Raw genomic sequence first — 20,295 nt, 5'->3', positions numbered from 1 at the left:
ATGTTGTAGGTGAGGGCGTTTGCGTACTTCTGAATTATTCACTGTGGCATTTTAGATAATTTAGCTTTGTATCTCACTTCTCAACCTACTCTCAAGAAGTTAATATTTCAACCACAAACATTCAGCCTGTTAAGAAAAGGATGATTTTAGGGGGAGGGAGGAAGAAGGAAGGGATCAAAGAAGTTGGGGTTCTTTCTGAATGTGAAGAATAATTGAAGATATGTATTGCTTCACACATGCCAGAGCTGTCTTGTGGATCCTCGGCTATTACCAGCTGGCCTGTCTCCAGGTAACTGACTTAACACAGATGCAGATCATGCTCTGGTTATCCTGGGATCCAAAGTCACAGAAGCATTTGAAATGAACAGCTGAAAATAGCTGGTTTGATAGGCTTGACTTACTAAAAAAGTAGGTAGTGATGGAGAGGTGGCTTTTCTGGTTGAACACAGTACTAGTAGTGATGGTATGAGACAGGATGAGTCATCCTTAATAAATGTAGTGAGATTTCTTTTGCCCTCACTGGTTTTGGTCACTGTTCTGTACAACCTGAGATGTAGAATGGGATGAAGGAAAGAACTGTTCAAGCAACAGTAGGTGTCTTTTTATTTCGGTGTCCTGCTACTAGTGAAGTGAGTGCTAGTGTTTTAATAGCTGGAGAAAGGTAGATGGGTCTCGATACTCTTATCTGCTTGCCAGGTGTTTATCCAAGTATAGTGTGCCTGTGCTAAAGCACGGGGGTGAAGAGAGGAGGTGCAGCCCTGTGCTGAAGGTGTGCTTGCGAAAGGTGTAAAACTGGTTCCTTGTTGACAGCTTTCCGCTGCTCTTTCTGGAATGCAGAAGCTCGTGGGAAGGGAAGTTTTCTCTTCCCAGAAGCTGAGGTCTGTTGGTCTTGTGCGTGTCGCAGCCTTGATCTGATTTTAAATGTTCTGACTGGTGAACGTATCGCACGTGGAAGATGGAAGGTTGAGTTGGGGAGATAGCTGCAGAGGGCTTTTGTTCATCATTCAGGTGAATATTGGAATCTTCATTTAAATGTCTTTTAAAAAGGAGGTTTTGGAAAACACAACTCGGTAAGCCTGTTGTTTTCCCACCCTGCTGATACATCTACTGCCTAGCTATTTCCCTATCAATTCCAGGATTCCGGATATCCTCTTGATTCCCTACTGCAAAATGATAAGCCTGTGATTGTTTTGCTGATGCAGCTGCTCTCCCAAGCTGGAGATGTAAAACAAACAGGTTGTGCATGCCTTTTCAGCCCCAAACCTTTGTCTCCCTCATAAAGTTGCAGCAGCTTTAATGGATAATTTTAGCTTTCAGATATTTCTAATCTTCCTTGTGACTGTGAATTATTGCCTGGCTAAACCCAGCCGGTCAGACACCTAAAGGCAAGGCAGGCAAGAGAATGAAGTCTCAGATTTCTACAGTGTTATGGCCCGAGAGATTCATTGGGAGGACAAAGTAGTAAAGCCCTTGCTTTTGTCAATGAGGTGGGTGGATCTGATCCTGACCACACGGCAGAAGCTGCGTGGTGGTTCTGAGGTAGACTGATGGTAGAAGAAATCTGTGCTGATCCATACCAGGCAATTTTCTGATAGTAAATACACTTTAAAGTCTCTGTCAGCTGGGGCCTGTGGAAGGGAAACGCCATCGTAAAGCAGGAAGGGAAATCTCCCTGTGTGAGGATGATGAGTGGAGCTGGAGACGTTGCAAAGGTGGTACTGATAAAAGAGCACAGCCGGCGATAGGCGTTTTTTTGATGGAGACACATTCCACTAAGGACAGAGCCTTTGTTTCTCTGAGCAGCTTCAAGAGAAGCTTCTGTGGTGCTCTCAAGCCTGTCTGTAGCCGGTCAGATGTTCGTATCCCAACCATGAACTGTGTGGAACTTACTCAAAGGTACATTTAATTCCATCCAGTCTAAAGATGGACTGGGTTGATGGATATTGTGAGCGAATGTAGTTTTTGATGCAGTGTGTGGAACCGAACATTTGGAAGTGGTAGGTGTGTGTGGAGGCTGCCGAGTTTTGGTTATAGTTGGTCTGTTCATTCATTACTTCCATAGTTGAGATTCATAGATTCAAGAATGTAACCAAAAATTTACCTGAATTCCGCAGGAGAATGTGTTTAATTTCATACACTTTTGTCTGAGGCCCTGTGTGTTCAGGAGTACACAAGTTCCAGTAGACTTAATACAGCTTTGGAATCTAGTAGCTTTTTCTCCTTATTGTGGTTTATTAGAAATCAATCCAGAACAGTTGTATAAAGAGGTGGTTTGGTGGCTGTTTGTGTATAGATCTGCATTTTCATGTCAACAGTGCTTTTAGTACGTAGTACACCTGAGGCGTGGCTCTGCCATGAAAGATGTGGGAGATCCATGCTTCTAACACATCAACCTTTGGGAAGCTCCATTCTGTAGCCACAGAAGTGAATGACTGACTTGCTAACCTCATAGTGTTTGCATTTGGCTTTTAACTTTAAAGACATGGACTGTTTTCTTGTTAAGAGTTTTCTGCTCAGTAAAAAGAGCTCTGTTGCTGGACTGTCTGATGCAGCAGCTACCTGTTACATGGTGTGCATCACTGGGGAGCTGATAGCTCTTCTGCAGATGCTAACTGAGTCAACTTGTTATCTCTTTACAGAATCATGTAAACCCTGCAATGGATTTTACACAGACCCCTCCAGGAATGCTGGCCCTCGACAACATGTTGTACTTTGCTAAACACCACCAGGATGCTTATATACGGGTAAGGCTCCTTCTCATCTTTGAGGTCTGTGCAGTTGCCTGTTTGGAGTGGTTATGTCCTGTTTGCAGTTGACTTTGAAGAGGAGGTTCAGAATTCTGATGTCATTAACAAAAGCTCTAGGAAGCCAAACCATGTAACACTAAAGCACGGTGTAAGTCTGTAGAAGATCGGGGAGAAAGCTGTACAGCTGCCTGGTCTATCACTGCCAAGTCAAACATTACAGATGCTACTTTTCCCCAGTATAACTTTTTGCTTAGACCTACAAAGAGAAGGGAGGTGAACTTTGTCAGATGCGTGATGGGTGTCCATAAGCTCAGAAATGAGTGATTGTGCCCAGTTCTCTGCCCTGCTCTAAGTCTACCAAAATCTTATCAGGGTTTTCTGTGGACATGAGGTTTTGATGAGCAAATGCTTTGGAGAATGACTGAGTTGGCAGTGTCCTGAGAGTTAGGATGAGCACTGTAAAACTGTAGTGAGGAAATGCTTGGAGAAAAAATAGGTAAGAAGCATCACGATTCATTTGTACAACCTGTTCCTGCCCCCTGACCGCTCCGCTTCAACTACCCTGGAAATAGCAAATGTGGGAAGTTATGTATTGCATCCTCACAGGAAGAGGTGTACAGCTGAGTAATACCTGCCTCTGAATGGAACCTTTCCTGACCTTTATAGGAATCAGATGTTTGCCAAGCAGAAAGCTGGTGAACACAGATGGGATAGTCTAGAAGGTCAGTGTTTTGAGATAGTAGGGGTGGTTTCCAGTCATTTCTACTAAAAAGTGAAGAGTGACCTTTTAATACTCATTATCAACTAGTTTGTGGTGTCAGAGCTCAGACAGGCCTGCTGATGTCCAGGCCAGCTTGATACGAGGACATGACAGGAGGCCACAAGATCTGCTCTTTAAATATATCTTTCTCCTCAGTCTCAATCTGGCAATAAGTGTTAAAAGAAACTGTGGCAGCATGCAGTGCAGCAGTATTTCTCAGCCCCTGTAAATCCCTGAAGTTGAGGGCTGTTTCACTCATTGGCTAAACTATGCCAAATTGTGGGTTTGTGTCTACGAAGAGAATTGGTTGTTGTTTCTCATTAAAATCTGGTAAGATCTGGCCCGTGCTACTTCATAGGCTTCCTTGGAAAATGCTGACATTGGAGAATATACTTAGCAGGGGCAGCCAGTGCTCCCAGAAGAGACAGGCGTGTTTTCTGGAAGTTGGAAAGGGCTGAAAGACGCCTGAAAAAGCAGAGCTGTTGAAGCAGAGCCTTCACTGACATCTCTCCAGTCTTCTTATTGTTTGTTTTCATGCCACAAATGCTGTCTTAAAAATTGGGGTCAGTGTAGCATGTAATTAGGCCCTCTTTAGAAGGGACTTTGCTGCTGGCTCTGCTCTCTTTCTGTAATGAAGGATTTTTGCTGCTTCGTTACCGAGATTTTCTGTTGTTGTTTCGAGACGCCTGCTTTTGTTCTTGTACAGTTCTTGCGTGCCTGAGAAAGAATACATGGGCACTGGAGTTGCCACGCGGAAGCATGCTCAGATTAAACTGCTTGCCCCAAGCTGTTCTGGGAACTGTTAACACGCTTCGGGAATGTGTTAGCCCACCCGTCTTTCCTAAGTAGTTCTGAGTAATTCCTACACAAGCTTTGCTGGCATGGTAGCTCACGGATCTGTGGTGGTCCACCTCGTCATGTTGGCGGCATGCTGAACACCTCGGAGATGAATGGTGCTGTGCAACTCCTGCAGCATTGCTAGTCTTTGATCGCAAAAGACACCCGATTTTTCCCTTGTAATCTCCTTGGTTTACCAGCTGGGGTACAGTAGTTTCCTGGGAGTCCTAGTATGCCTGCTTCCTTCTCATTCGAGTTCCTTATTTCACAGCCAACATCACCCCTTTTCTTCATGGCCATTGGCTCCCAAAGCCCCCACAACACCAGCTTGCTCTGCTTGCACAGCCTGTTGACCTTGCTTGTTTTGTCAGATGCATTTCTACTCTTAGATCCTAACAAAAATTCTCTTTGTGGCCCAGGTTAAGTTTCCACAAGAAATTATCTGTACAAACAATACTTGCATACTGAAAAACTTGTTTGGCAGGAGCTCTTTTCTGTCCTTCCATTCTTGATGCTAGGAAATATTGTGGTTCTAAGAGGAGAGCTTATTTCAGCTTGGCCCTCTGCAGTGCAGTTGATTGTTGTACCCTGGGATAACGTCTGCGCCGTGCAGCAGTTAAAAATTGAGACTGGAAACCAGAGGTGGTTTGAAACAAACTTGGGAAATATGAAACTTCTCCTGACAGAATGTGGTATTTTAAGCCAAGTCACTATCAGGAGGTCGTGATGGTCTCCCTGAGTGCACTGGCAGTTTAATAGACAGCACAAATCACTGCAGCCTGACCTGTTGCTTCCTTAGCATGGCCCTTAGTCAAGTATCTTCTTGTGTGACCGAGAGAAATGGGTAAGGAGAAGTTAGAAGATAAGCATTAAATAATCTCTTCCCTTTTCATTCCTTGTTCTGCCTCTCATAAGTGATTCTACTTAGAAGTAATTTGCATAATAAATAATTAGGTGGGAAGGATGTCTGAAACTGAAGTGCCCTTCACTTGGAGGCCTCAAAGACCAGTCGCAAACCAAAGTACTTGTAGGAAGAGTAAATACAATGGCAGTGTGTTGAAGAATGCGGGTATGAGGGAGTGGAGCAGATGAGTAACTGCATCTTGAAAGCAGGAGGCATTGCAAGGTGAAAATGTGAGTGCTGCATGGGGAAACAAAAATAACCAAATTTCCTGCCTGTTTGATTCTTTCCTGCCTGCTTCTCATTTCTCTCATTCACCTTTTCCCTGTTGTTGCTGAAATTACAGTAATGCCTTCCTTCCTTGCTCTCTTCCTTCAGATCAGCACAGTTTATTTAGATGTTGGGTTGAGTTTGAATCTTGGCTTTTTGTTTACTGTACAATAGGACTGTAGCATCCCAAAGAAAGGTTGTGTAGAGGAAGGAAAGCAAATCCCTGTTCTCTTTGACGGTGTGGTGTCCTTAGCTGTCATTCTGAGTTCTGAACATGTTTCCTATTGAATTAGTTCTCTGTGGAGTTAGCTTTACTTTCTGTTCTTCATTAGCTGTCTGATGCTATCAGGGACATTGCATTTCTTTCATGTTCCACTTAAATAATCAATTGCTGTCATCAGAGGCTTTGCTTTTAAAGGTGACATAGTCCATGGAATGCATTGATGGAAGTCATGTGGAATCTCTGCATGAAATGTAAGAAATTTTCCACAGGAAATAATTGGCAGCTTCCCAAGCTCCATAATTACAGGACAGACAGAGTGTATAATTAAAGTTAGCAGTGAAGAAAATGATTGGAATAGAGCTTTGTGACAGATAACCTTTTTGGGTGCTTTGTTCTTACGGAGCAGACAAGTCGTGTGTTTCCCCTGCTTCGGTTTGCTCCTTTCCAAAACTGCTTCAGCTTCACCTTCTCCTAATTTTAGAACTAAAGTCAGAAGTTACCATTTAAACCAGACTTTGCTCAGTGCAGACATCTTGAGATCTTTCTTACTGGTAACTTGCAGCAGTGTGCCTTCGATGCTTCCCGCGGTGTAAAAAGGGTCTGAGGGAAAACCTTCCAGTGGAATCCCTTATGCCACCTCTGCTGTTGATATCCCTGTTTGTTGGTGCTTTGTCATCGATCTGTTTGGGCATTGATGGTGCAAGACTTTTCAGATCCATTTTCTTTTCGAGATACGATGGGGAGAGAGATTTAAATACATGAGACTGAAACATCTTGTTGCAGATGCGTTTGTAGGTGTGTTCATTTGTCTGATTTTGGTTTTTCTGTGCACACGCTTCAGTTTGCTGGTACCGATTCGAAATAATGATCTCATTTAATTTGCTATGAAGTGAAGCTGAAGGGTCCAAAATGGAGCACTCCTTCTGTTTGTAACCCAAAAAGAGGAATTTGGTACTTCTTGTCCTGTGTGCCATGTCTGTTCCTGGGGTGCTTCTGTGGACACACTAGCCCTGCAGTTTCGATAGGTTGATCGCTGTATGTGCAGTCAGGGTTTGTTCAGGTGTTCTCGATAGCAGGCAGCAAAATCAAAGCTACTGCTCCAGTCGGGAGCAGACTGCCGTTCATCTGGGATCTTGCCTAAGTTTAAGAGTGTTTCCAGGCAAGAAAGAGCAGATGCTATTGGATAAACTGAATTGACAGCAACTACAACTTAGCTTCTAATAAACCACCGCTGAAACATTCCCTTACCTCACATTTTCCACGCAGGCATCCTAACGATAGTGCTAACATAACCTTCGTCTGGAGGGAGTGTGGGATTTTACTCGGAGGTTCTTGTTTTTCACAGTAAGCGAGCTGAGTCATGGAGAAGTCCTGTACGATATTGTCTCTGGTGGGGTCCACGTTTCTCTTTCTAATGAATTTGCTTTTGATGACTGTTGGTGGCTTGTCAATATTTTTCTCGGGCACTTATGAGTAGCCATATTCTAGCAGGTCTCACTGCTTCTTTGGGGTGAGGTTCTGGCTTGAGGAGACACATCCTGTGTTTCCTTGTTTTGTTTAAGCACAAGAGTTCTGGCAGAAACTGCAAATAAACTTAGCAGCTCTCTAAACTTAGAGCATTGGCTCTCCACCCATTTGGATCCTGCCCAGCTGGCTACCCAGGTTCATGCCAAATTCTCTGCCATTTATTAGGTTAGTAGGTTCTTGATATGTGTAGGGAAAAAAATAAGCGTTCCTTGGAAAGAGGTGCTTTTACCGTAGCCTGTAATTCAAGTCCCTCATCTGTAGCAGAGAGGCATTATCCCTTCTCTGACTGATTTTATCTGCTTCGTACAAATGTTTGTTAGACATTGAATGTGGAATTTTCTGTCTGTAATACTGTCACCAGGATAGGAAACCAGTGTTGAAGTCCACGCTGCACAGTTCGGCTTACTGATCCCTTGGTGTGTTTCATAAGGGGTCCAGTGCCATTACGTTCTTGTGAATGGTGGGTGCCATGTTTGGTGGCACGCTTCTACATTTTCCATTCTTGTATTTAAAGCAGATATTTGAAGTTATGAAAATGCTGCAGATCAAAACAACGTTTGGACTTTGGTCGCACCAAGGCTTATTTTGACTATGTGAAAACTGAACGTGGAGCTGGTTTAGGATCAGTAGTAGAAAATCCCCTTCCCCTTGCTTGTGCCTACCTGGAGCTGATTCACGCAGCTGCGATGCAGAGACACTTCCTGCCCAGCAGCTACTTCAGTTGTGGGGATTGAGGAGCCTCCTTCTCCTTTTGCTGCTCTGAGGAGTGGCAGTGGAGGAGCAGGTGCTGTTTGTGAGTGCCGGTGGTGCAGGCAAGGAGGTGGCTGGCATCCTGCAGAGCCCTCTCAGACTGTAATGGGTTGAGTCACAGGCTGTCTGCCTTAACCCATGCAGTCCTTGTACAGGAGGCTGCCTACGCATCCCTCCGCCAATTCACAAAGACTCCTCCTGCCTGCTCCTTCTAGCCTGATCACATAGGAGTAGTCTAGCATAATTTCAGTGTTTTCCGAGGTAAAACTGAGCTTGATTTCTGGCAGGCCGTTTTTCTTGCAGAAATGATAGGAAAAAGGATGTAATTTATTTCCCTTCTGCTAAAATTCAGGAGAAAAATGAGCTTTGTTACATGAGTCGTCCTGGTGCGTCTCTTGAAGGAATGCGGTTTTCTACACAAGACCTAATTGCCAGAGACTGGTGGTTCCCAGGCTGTTTAGTGTGGTCTTGTCTTCTTTTCTCTGCCAGTCTTTCCATTCTCTGTTCCTACCTTCCCCTCAGATATCGGTACCTAAAGGTGGCCTGTGAGAAATCTGGAGAGAGATCTTTGTTAGAAGCATTTTATGGCTGCAGTCAAACACCTTGGCAGTTTGAATGGACCCTCTTACCTACGTGTCATTACCTATATAATGACATAATCAGTTGCTTTTCTTTTCCCTGTTGTCCTGTATGACTGTGTCACTGTCTCCTGACTGTTTTGCCATAGTGGGTACTGTGCTTTCCTCCTGTTTACCCCCCAGGTGTTAATTCATAGTTGTGCACATCAGGACTTGGTGTCTGGTGCTTAACATTGTCCTGTAACTACAGGTCCTCAGCTCTTATCTCAAATCTCAGCTTAAATTTCAGTTCTAGTGCCTTCCTGAGGAAGGCAGATGTAGTTGTTGCTTGACTTTAGTTTTGCCGTGAGGAGTTTCTGTAATGTCTCAGGAATGTGAAGGAAGGCTGAGATAAGGAAGAGAGGAAGCATAGGAAATTGGGAATAAAGTAGTGAAGATAAAAAGGCAGCTTAGAGGGGGCAGTGCTGAGTGAAGGCTCTTGGAAGGACACTGGTGCTGAAGTTTGAAGCAAGTGACAAGCTGCCTTAGGAAGAAAGTAAAATTGATGAAGAGGATGAATGGAAATTGTCTACATTAGAATCCCTTATCCTTCTCAGGAAGCATATCCTTAGGATTTGCTTCCTAGAGTTATTTAAAGCATCTAAATGAAGGCAAAATGGTGAAGCCTACAGTATGTGATAAGGAGGCTTAGGAAAAGGAAAAGCAGTGTGAAGAAAATGAAGAGCATCCCTGCAATTCTGGGATATTAGAATGCTGCCTGACTTTGCATTTTGGGTCTAAGGCGGTTTTTACTGCCTTTACTAACTAGCACTCTGAACCTCTTGATAGGAACCTACAGCAGACTGCTAGAAAGCTTGTTCCATATTAATGCAGGATTGCTTTAGACAGAACTGCAAAATAGGTCTGGGGAAATGCTCCTTTTTAATAGTGCAGCAGTGCTTCTTGAGCTGCCTGCTGTGGGATTTAGTAAGTATTGGAGCAGCTATAGTGGGTCTTGCCTTTCACTTCTGTATTTGCTTCCTAATCACAATGAATCTATTCCATTGCCAAGCTCTGAGGTTGGCTCAATAATCTGAGAATTACATCTGCAGTTGCTGTGGGCAGTATACTCTGAGCCAATTCCACCTTTAATGTGAGGGATTAAGGTATTGGCTAAGTCGATATTCCTTCCCAGTGAAAGGGGAGTATTTCCGTGTGGTGGTTTCATCTTCCTGGATGTTGATGAGGAAGCTTTTGAATTCATTCAGAACAGGTATTAACTTCATTATTGAAGCTGACGCAGATTTTTAAGCCCATGGTAGTCAAAATGTGGAAAATTAAGCATCTGTGATGTTGGCCTGACACTTGAATTAATGTCCTTGTCCGTGGCTTTGGTGGGTATCTTGTAAAGGCAGGTGAGCATTCTTTGGGTGATGCTGAGCACCGCTGATTATAACACAAAGGAAGTGCAAAAGAGCTTGCTGTTGGAAACAACATCTCTTCTAAGGAGGAATGTTCTTTCCTGTAGCTCTCTAAATGCTTTGCTGGACAATTGGATGTTGGAGGGCTGCCTTCTCCTTCTTGAAAAGACTTTTGACTTTGGGGTGCTTCAGTCTGGCTAAATCCCAGGAGAAATTCAACTGTTACCAGTGCTGCCCGACATGTCCGCCTTGGGAAACATGATCAAGCCTTTCTTTCTCTTTCTGATCACTCTTTGGTTTTGTTTGGTGATTGGGGAATGTTTCTCCTCAATTTACAGCAGGAATGTGTAAGAGAGAAGTACGTATAGCGGGTTACTGAAAACCAGTACAGACTGTGCAGATCTGCTTTCTGCTGCAACTGCTGTCCAATTCCCATACCTTAATAGGCCATGGAGTTTCTTTTGTAGAGATGTCAAGAAAATGGATAACGCTGATTTCCTAAATATTTCACCTCCTTGCATTTTTAACAACGTTGTTAAACCTCTTCCTTTCTCCTCTTCTGCTGGTCAATTCAGTCTCATTCTTCTTGTGATGCCAGGTTTGTTCTCATTTTGTGCTGCTCTCACTCATTTTCTCTATTTTCCTCCCTTTTCCCCTCACATTGTTGGGAGTTACACATCAGGGTTGTTCCTGCTTTGCCTCATGGTCATGGACAGTATTGATAAAGAGGAAGAGAAGAGGGTCTGCAACATTTAGTACTCTTGTACCGTGAGCTGGGTTTGGGTATAACATCCAGTGTACTAGAAGCTGTGTTTCATGTTGGACATTCCCAATTCTGCAGCTTTGCAGGACTACAGCAAGGGAAAACCCAGCAGCACATTTCTAAGGGCAAAGCAAAGGGCAGCCAGGCAGACCAGGGTTGAGGTAGGACTGAAGAAGATGGAACATGAGCCAGCACTGTGCCCATGTAGACAAGGCAGCCACCAGCATCCTGGCCTGTATCAGCACCAGTGCAGCATCAGGGCCAGGCAGTGGTTGTGCCCCTGTACTGGGCACTGGTGAGGATGCACCTTGAATCCTGTGTTCAGTTCTGGGCCCCTCACTGCAGGAGAGACATTGAGGTGCTGGAGCAGGGCCAGAGAAGGGAATGGAGCTGGTGCAGAGCCTGGAGCACAGGGGTGATGGGGAAGGGCTGAGGGACCTGGGGGTTCAGTCTGGAGAAGAGAAGGCTCAGGGGGGACCTGATGGCTCCCTACAAGTGGCTGACAGGAGGATGGAGCCAGGAGGGGCTGGGCTCTGCTCCCAAGGAACAAGGGATGGGACAAGAGGAAACGGCCTCAAGCTGCACCAGGGCAGGTTTAGATGGAGCTGAGGAACAGTTCCTGCCCCAGAGGGTGCTCAGGCATTGGAACAGGCTGCCCAGGGCAGGGCTGCAGTCACCATCCCTGCAAGTGTTTAAAAAGACTCCTGGATGTGGCACTTAACATGGGTTAATGTGGCACTAACATGGGTTAGTGGTGGCCTTGGCAGTGCTATGTTAACGGTTGGACTTTTAGGATCTTAAAGGTCTTTTCCAACCTAAATGATTCTGATTCTGTGGAGCCGAGGGTTCTCTTGCAGTGTCTGCCTTTAAGTATTTGTTTCCCCCAGGCAAATTTAACCTGCTGCCTATGAAATGTCTGGTGGATGTGCAGCTCACTGCGGATTTGTGATGGGGAGGAGGAGAAAGATAATAGGGTGCAGCCACTTCATGAGCATTAATGATAGACCTCCGTTTGAATGAAGGTTGTGTGTGGGCTTCGTGACTTCCTCAATCCTTTCCTTTCCTTGGTAAAAGCACTGTTGTGATGGAAACGTGGATCAAGTCAGCTGTGTGCTCTGTAGACACACAGAAGTGGTGTCGGTCTGGAGCTGTGTTACGTTTCTTTCCCTGCTCTTGTTTTCACCAGTTTATGAAGTAAACATGTCCATTCCCTGCTTATTTCTCCTTCATAACCAGAGTGATAGAGGAAATGACATTAAAACCATGCCATTATCAGCTGTATTTATAGCGTTTGACTTTGGAACAGGATATGAGTCGCGAAGCCGTGAAAGGAGATTACAGATATAATAATGAATGTTGTAAATCTGAAATCTGTTGCCGAGACCAGGAATGATTTCTCTTTGGGTATTTATAAGAACCCTTTTTTTCCCTTCCTCTTTCCCTTTTTGCCGTCGCTGTTTCATTCGCAAGATCCGTATCTGCCAGAATCGCCTGCAGATATTTAGATGGAGTAAAGGGCCTTCCATCCTCCTTTCTTACAGAAACGTGACATGGCAGCTCGGCCTCGTTCTGCACAGCAGATGCTGAAAGATGGAGCTTGCAAAGTGTGGCTGAGGATCGTTTCAGAGCTGCTTTACATATTGATTACTCAAATTGCCATTTAATTTGCTGTATAGCAATACATGGTGCCTTAACTATTTCTCCGGCATTCTTATTGATTGCTGTAATCCTGCCTGACATAATATGCATATATGGTGTCACCATTAAATATTTATGTGCTCATGAAATGTTAATATGTCGGGTTAATGTGAAACTCAACAAAATGCATTTGCCAGAAGTGAGCGGGAATGCTGATCTGCCTGCTTCCCTTCCCCTTGCATTTTGCCTCTCCATTGATTTTATTACCAGCGTTTCTCTGCTGTATCTAAATCTGTGTCAAAGCCCCCTGCTCCAGTATGCAGGTTTTATGTTTTATTATGGGAGAGATAAACCACAATAATAATAAAACAGGAGAAGCAATCTCGGAGAGGTGTTGAGACACAGCTTCACACTGGGCTTGGGCTGCTCTGTCGTTGCTCCTGCATTTGGGTATGGAAATGCAGCACGGTCCTCCAGGAAAGAGGCTGAAGCAGGATGATTCATCCGGAATGCAAAATCATATTCACATGTTCCGTGAACAGTGGCTGCAGCAACGTAGAACAGAAATTGCAGGGGTGTTTTTGGTGCAGCTGTTACCCAGAGATGATACGGAACAATTAGATGTAATGTAACCCAAAACATTGAGAAGGAAAAGTAGCTCCTCATGGGAAAGCGATGAACATGGTTCTGACACTGCCCTGTTGGAAGAGGCCAGGAAAAAGTCAAATATTTATCATATCCCTGAGAATTTTCTGAATTTCTGTGCAAAGTCTGAAGGTGATTTAAAAAACCCACCAGTGGAAAGCAGCATGAAGGGGTTATCCACTCCTGTAACACAGAGAGTGACCAGCCGTTTACATGCCCCATCCCTGGCAGCATTCAGGACCAGGTTGGACGAGGCCTTGGGTGCCATGGTTTAGTGTGAGGTGTCCCTGCCCATGGCAGGGGGGTTGGAACTGGATGATCTTAAGGTCCTTTCCAACCCTAACTGTTCTATGGTTCTATGATTTGTGGTGCTGGGGAAAACGTTATCCAGCTGTGTGTGATATGGCAGGACTCAGCAGGTGTACAAGTGTGCAAGGAACTCTTTTCTCCCATTTATTTTGCAGTGTCACTCAACCGAGAATACAGAGGCTCTGCTTGAGTTGCTTTTGCAGCATTCATAGGCTTGATGCAAGAGTCATAGCTCCCTGAAATGTTCTGCACATGAGCACAAGTTTCTTCCACAATACAGAACATGTGCACGTTCTCTTCCGTTGAGGGCTTCCCTTTGAGTTTTGACGCTTGGATCTTTTTTGGAGCCTGAATCCCACTATGTTTTTGGGTTTTTTTAATATATCCTTCTAGGTGTGTCCATGTCGCCACATCATTATATCTCATTTCCTTTAAATGGCAACTTTGAAATGAAATGCTTTCTTCTCTTTGGCTTCTGCTGCAGTTCCTCGAAGCCAGGGGTGCTGCAGAACAGGAGCATTGCATAGGAATGGCAAAGCTTCCTAGCTGGCCATGGAGCAGCACTGCTTCTGTGTTGCTGGCTGCCTCAGACATAGGTCATTTACCTGGTTCATGAAAATAGAGCCTCCAATTACAGGCTCCTAAATTCAACCTGCTGTATCTTGCATATGTGGGATGCGGAGGACAGTGCTTCAGCGCATGGGTTCTTCAGACTGATCTTTTCCTGTTTTGCTTCCTCCTCAGATTGTCCTGGAGAACAGCAGTCGAGAAGACAAGCATGAGTGCCCGTTTGGCCGAAGTAGCATTGAGCTGACGAAGATGCTGTGTGAAATACTGAAAGTAGGAGAGCTACGTAAGTTGCCCTGTTTGTTTGACCTCTGAGAGCCATGGAGGCAGTTCAGTGATGCCTGAAGTTTATTTCAATACATGAATTTTCTCCTGAGGACCGGTTCTCAGTGTAGTCACATGCTGAACACTGGCACTCAAAATGACTGTGTCTGCTTTGCTGTGTCTTTTACTGGTTTGTGAGCATACCAGCAATGAGGATGGAGTAGGGGAAATGGTCACCCAGTCCTGGAGTCTCTTCTATATGAAGCAGGTTAGCTGCATCATTTCTGGATGGGTCAGCTCATTTCCCATTGGTTGATCTGCTGTAGGAGACTTTATTGTCTTACCATTCCAGGGGCTTATCCATAGGTTGGTTTTATATGAGTATCATAGTCATTCTTTGTGGGATTGCTCATCTAAAGTGGCACATCCTGTTTTCTCTTAGATATCTAGTGCTCTATCTAAATACCAGATGACACTTTTACTCTAGCAGTGTGCTATGAAATACTGTATTTTAATACAGAGTAAACGAGCTGTCTTTGGCTTCGATTATAGTCCCTAGACAAGTTGTTAGGTACTATCCAACAGAAAAGGATGTCTGTATCTTTGTTAGTCTGGAGTGTCGGTGTTTAACTATCGGTATCTATGTATAAACTTCGCTTACCCATCAGTAATATTCCGGATCCAGCTGCAGTCTGGTTTGGCAGGCTTTTCTTGTTGCACGAGCAGGGGGCACAACTGAGATGCTTTGTTTCTTTTGGAGACATTTTGTTCCTGTTGAATTTTTTCCCTAATAAAGATTTTTCTTCCACCTTTACATCCAAGTCCATAGAATTTAGTGAGAGAAGAGCGATGCAAAAGGCAGCAGGAAAGCCTATAGGTATCACTGATTCTTGTACCTACTAGCTCTGAACCGACATGAAGAGCTGTTTTAAAAGTATAGTTTGGCTGTTGAAACAACTGAAGCTTTCAAATGCAGTGTCTTAAGTCTCAATTTTTTGGCTGGTAGTTGTAGGAGGAACACACAGCCTCAACAAAGCTGTGAACCCACTTGAATTGAGTGCTAAAGATCAGTTTTGTTTTTACAAATGCACAGGAAACTCCCTGGGATCCAAAGTACCGCTTCGTAGGTGCTGTTCTGTGCATGTCCCATAGCTCTGTGGGACTTGTGCTGCAGCTGGCTGCTAATGAAGGTGATTGATGTAGAGGTCATCCAGGCATCCCAAACATCTTCGCTGTGTCATAGGAAGTCATTCAATAAATAAACCCCTTTTTTTGCCACACGCATGTTTGTTGTCCATATGCAGGGGTCTGTTAGTATGTAGATGATTTGCCATGGATGGTACTGTTTGTTCTGATTGCTTTTAACTTCTGCAGGTAGGTCCTGTCATGGCTTTATTGTGTGGTCTTTTAAATTGAGGACTGTGAATACAATAAGAGGACTTGGGGTGAGGGGGCTGGGTTACCATATGAAGAAAATACGAAAGGAAAGCTATTTTTGCTGTTTTAGTTTTAGAAAGACAATAAATAGACGTATTTTTTTCACTTGTTTGGGGGTTTAAAGTGAGGGGGTTTTGTTCGGGCTTGGTTTTTTGTTGCTGAAGTTCTGTTTCATGAAGAGTGGCAGTATGGTTTGGAAGTGTGGGGTTAGAAAGGAAACTGAAAATTTCCCCAAGGGTATCTCTGGCTAAGGAGTGTGACCTGGTAGTGTTCTGGAGGCACTTGATTTGGTGTTAGTGAAGCTGCAAGTCACTGGGATGCCCGGTGCGCTGCTTTGCACCACTCCAGTGGTGTCCTTCCATAGGTGTGTGATACCATACAGACATCTGATGCTGAGGAGAAGTGCACTGCTGGTTCTCTGGATGGAAACCAGACGTAGCACAACTGACTTCTGTAATGTGATGCTAATCTACACCCACAGAACATCTGCCTCTGGGTGTGGCAGCAGGGTTGCATTGTGGTCTTAACATTCACAGGGGACAGAGCTAAGGTTGCCTCTAACTCATCTTGACGATTCACCTGGTTGCCGGTGTGTTTCCTTAATGGCTTTGTGTATGTGGAGCTCTAATGGTCATTTGAAAAGGCTGTTATAAAACACACCTTTCAAATGATGTACACAAAAAGGGTTTCCTGAAAATGGCTGTGGCAGAAACGCATCTTAGCCCAGCTGTGATCAGCAGTTTAGCCTGGCGAGGAGTGCAAACCAGAACTGACATTTCTGGGAAATGCACGTTTGGGTTCATTCTTCACTTGAAAATAAATAGTGTATTTCTGAATAGGACTGGACATCTTAAAACTCAGTAGTTACAGTTCGGGGCAGACGTGCCTGCCGTAGTTTGTGTGTGAGAGGTTTCAGGATGTGTTTAGGCTGCCGGGGTTTCTTTGGACATGCAGAACTCGTCACTTTTTCACACTGGAACATGGGCCTTTTTTCTTACCAGTTTCTAAACTGTGTAATTTAAAAACCACAATAAATGACCTTTTGCTCATGAAATATTCAGCAGTCGAAACTTTCTTAAAGTGCAGAGTAGATAAAAGCTGCTAGACTGTCCATTATTCATGAAGAACACTTTAATGCTGATTACATTCCCCTTGCTCCACTGTATTAAATGCCTTCAGGCCACAAGAAGACATTTTGCCGTGTCTTTTTGGTCCTTTCAAGCACACGTTCATCCCAGGAAGAGCTCACAAGAAAGTGTTCAAGGCCACCTCTTCTGGTTTTGTATTTCCTCAAATCCAGGTATTGGACTTCTTAATTCTTTGACTTTGGTTCCAAGATGTTCATCTTGGATGAAGCAAGGCGTTCCCTTGGAAATTCATCTCTTCTTCAGCAAAGCATTTTGAAGGAATGAAAGCTAATGTAGGCTCCATCTTCCCTCTTCCTCCCTACAGTTTCGGTCTGTGACATGTACACTCGGGGGGGGGGGAGGAATTGCCCATGTAACAGACCCCTGGTACAGCTTCCCAGGGTTGTTGTTGCCTTGTTCCCATACAGGTTCAACTGAAATAGTTTAGTGTTGGAGCTGGTGAAGAGCCTTGTAGCTGACAGAGGAACGATAAATTAATGCTGCATGCACTGAGGGAAGACGATGCTACTAACACAGCAGTAGTCTAAAGATGTTCATAAGCCAGTATCCTTGCATGCCTGAAGTTATTCTGTAGTTAAGGCATGTCAGACTTCAAGTGTTTTTCTGCGTGTTGTCGAGCAGGACACAGATGTTTAACTGTCAGCGTTGTTATTTGATTGCTTTGATGGGTGGTGTTTAGGGGCCTCTGCAAAACTCTGCTCTTGAGCTTAATGACACACCGCAAGGGTACATGCCATATGTCATGTGTATGGATTGTCCTAAAGCTTCTGTCAGATAAACAGCTTCTTCACTGGGTTTCCTTGCTTTTCTGTCGTGGGGGATTGAATTGCCCCAGGGTTTTGTTAGACTTGATAAATTTACAGCATTTTTTCCTCAAAAGAGAACATCTAAAATGCGAAGGGATCGTAACGCCTTTAATGCTGTTGGCACGTTCTTGCTATAGATTTCTCGCTGCGATCATTGCCCAGGTTGCAGGATAGAAGTGCTCTAGAAATACTTTTATTATGTCCCTTTATCAAATGGAACGTGCCGGGCAGTCGTAGGCATGCAGAGATGTTCGTGGCTGTGCCCGCTGAGATGAAGGTAATCGAATCTCATGCTTCAAGGAGTAAGCTGATCGCTGCAGGGCGCAGGGAGCACTTCTTCATCTTTGCAGTTTTTCCTCTGCATTACACAATGCCTAGCGTGCAGCAGAGCTTGTTTCTGTTGGTGTGTCCCTGAAAGCACATTGGTCACTGCAGGACCTGACCTGAGGGTTCGCCTGGTTTGGTTTTCCTTTTGCTACAGCAGATCCAGTACTTTTATAACTGAATGCCGTATTTTACAGGCTTTTTCCCCTCACTTGAAAGATAATTGCCTTTTCACCCTCCTCTTCCTCCTCCTCCTCTTACATTTAAATAGAATAGAGCCCCACAAAGAGTAAATAAAATTAGATAAAGGGATTTTTACTGTTCTCACGTTTCTTCTTGCAGTTCTGTTTTCTGGAGACTGAAGCATTTTACAAGCCAGGAAATGTTTGTTAGGAAGTTGAGAAACTTTTCTGGCCAAAAAGGTATTTAGTAGCAATTTTCTGTTTCATCTGGAACATTCATCCCTGCTTCAGAATGTAATAACTAAAAATAAATCCTAACCTCCTTTGTCCTAGTTTTCCATTCATTCCAACATATCCACCTTTGTATTCCCTTGCCCAAACCATCACCATATCAGATAACTCCCAGTCACAGCAAAAATTAGGCAGAACTTGAGTGACAGCTTGAAGATGAGCAGCATCCGAAAAGTATTTCGGTAGTGATGAGTGAAGGGGGGGGGATCTAAAATAATCCTTATTGATCTTGAGTTCTAAGGGTTCCTGTGGAAACACGACTAGTAATTTAGCCATTCCTGACTATAGGGATGTTAACTACACTTGTCCTTCTTGATACAAAGTGAGTAAGTTGCTGAGTAGTCTGACTTGTACTTTTGTTCTGCATGATAGCAGAATCTTATTTTATCCAGCAGCCCTCTCTTGTGTTTGCTGGCACAGTTCCACAGGGTAGACAGAAGGAAACTTCTCTTTTCTAGGAAGATGCTAATTCCTTTGCAGTTAACCTCTTCTTGCTCTAAAAAGTCTCCATCTCTTCATGCCTGTGGTAATCTGTGACGTCTATACAAACCGTCTGCTGTAATCTGTGCGAATGGGAGCAGCACAGCTGCAGACACCTTTCATTCGTACCTCCGAGTGACAGGAAGGCACATTTTGGAATGTGACTTTCTACTCATGCCACTGTTGGCTTCAAAGTCTCCTTGGGTCAGTTAGCTAAACACCCTGACCAGGCTGGCCAGTATCCTCTTGTGGTTTTTCCTGTTGTCTCCAGCCATATGTCTGCTCTTTGATCTCTTCAGAGCAGGGACCATGACTTGGTTTAGATGTGCAAAGTGTTTAACTTCATTGCATCCTGCGTTCAGGATTCTGTAGCTTCTTTGAAATGACGTTACAATTTCCAGTGTTATTAGTAATAATCAAAAGCATGGTGTATGAGGGAACTCAAAAACCACTTCAGGGCAAGAAAGACGTGGATAGAAGGGATTTTTTTAGAAAGTGATTAATGCATCAAAAGACAACAAAGAGGTAACTTGATTAAGCGTGAAGAGCTCTTTCATCTGGTAATGAAAGGGATAGCACGACTCAAGGCGTGGAAGTTAAAACCTGATAAATTCAAACGTGGGAGCAAGGTATAACCATTAGCTATGAGGGTGCTGAGCTGAGGAACTAGCAGAAGAGAAACAAAATGAGAGAAGAAGATGAAGAATGATGAGAGAATTAAAAGAAATATCTTGATGTTGCTGTCCTGTGATGACTGGAAGTTGTAGCTCTGGCATATTTGATAGAACAGCTGTACCTTGTGTTAATGCGGTTAGTGGAACCCAGTTTTGCGATTTGTGCTTTAATTTGGGTGGAGGGGGGCTATAATGGATGATGTAGGAACTGAAAAGCCTGGGCAGATGTGACAGGAAACAAGGAATATTTCAATATTTTGGGTTATTGCCGTAGGAAAAGGTATAGATAAAATCTTCAAATTTTCTCCTCTTTTGAAAACTCTGCATCTCTTCTGAGCTTGTAGGACTTTGCTCGCTGTTTGTTCTGTCTGTTCCATACCTCGTGCTTTCCAAAGGAGATGTAAGTGAAGACTGAAAAACACAGCAAAAAGCCATCTTGCGCTGTCAGTCACTGGAACAGGCTGCCCAGGGAAGTGGTGGAGTCTCCATCCCTGCAGGTGTTTAAAAGATGTGTAGATGTGGTGCTTAAAGACATGGTTTAGTGGTAGCCTTGGCAGTGTCAGGTTAATGGTTGGACTCAATGGTCTTAAAGGTCTTTTCCAACTTGCATGATTCCATGATTCTAGTGGTGCCTGCCTTGTAGAAAGAAGCAGTAGGCAAAATCTTAGAACAAACTTCAGGCTTTTAAAGTTCATTTGCAACCTGTAGGAAGAAAAGCTTCAGTCGACTGAGGTGCAGCCAACTGTTTCTTGCTTATCCAGAACAATTTCTCTA

At 44.1% G+C, this 20,295-nt stretch overlaps 1 protein-coding gene across 2 annotated transcripts in view; it reads left to right on the top strand.

Annotated features, from left to right (window-relative positions):
* The window catches only part of ELMO1 (engulfment and cell motility 1), a 222,408-nt gene that overhangs the window by 72,799 nt on the left and 129,314 nt on the right, over positions 1 to 20,295 (top strand). For both annotated transcript variants that reach the window (XM_061464314.1, XM_061464313.1), the window contains 2 exons: positions 2,640 to 2,744; positions 14,093 to 14,201. In XM_061464314.1, the coding sequence (XP_061320298.1) occupies positions 2,640 to 2,744; positions 14,093 to 14,201 (214 nt within the window). The remainder of the gene's footprint in view (positions 1 to 2,639; positions 2,745 to 14,092; positions 14,202 to 20,295) is intronic.

This window comes from Pezoporus flaviventris, unplaced genomic scaffold (assembly GCF_033815535.1).
Source record: "Pezoporus flaviventris isolate CSIRO_AGI_PZ_B2104156 unplaced genomic scaffold, CSIRO_AGI_Pfla_v1 ptg000037l, whole genome shotgun sequence".
NCBI classification, from domain to species: Eukaryota; Metazoa; Chordata; class Aves; order Psittaciformes; family Psittacidae; genus Pezoporus; species Pezoporus flaviventris.
This window is presented reverse-complemented; position numbering and strand designations above follow the sequence as displayed.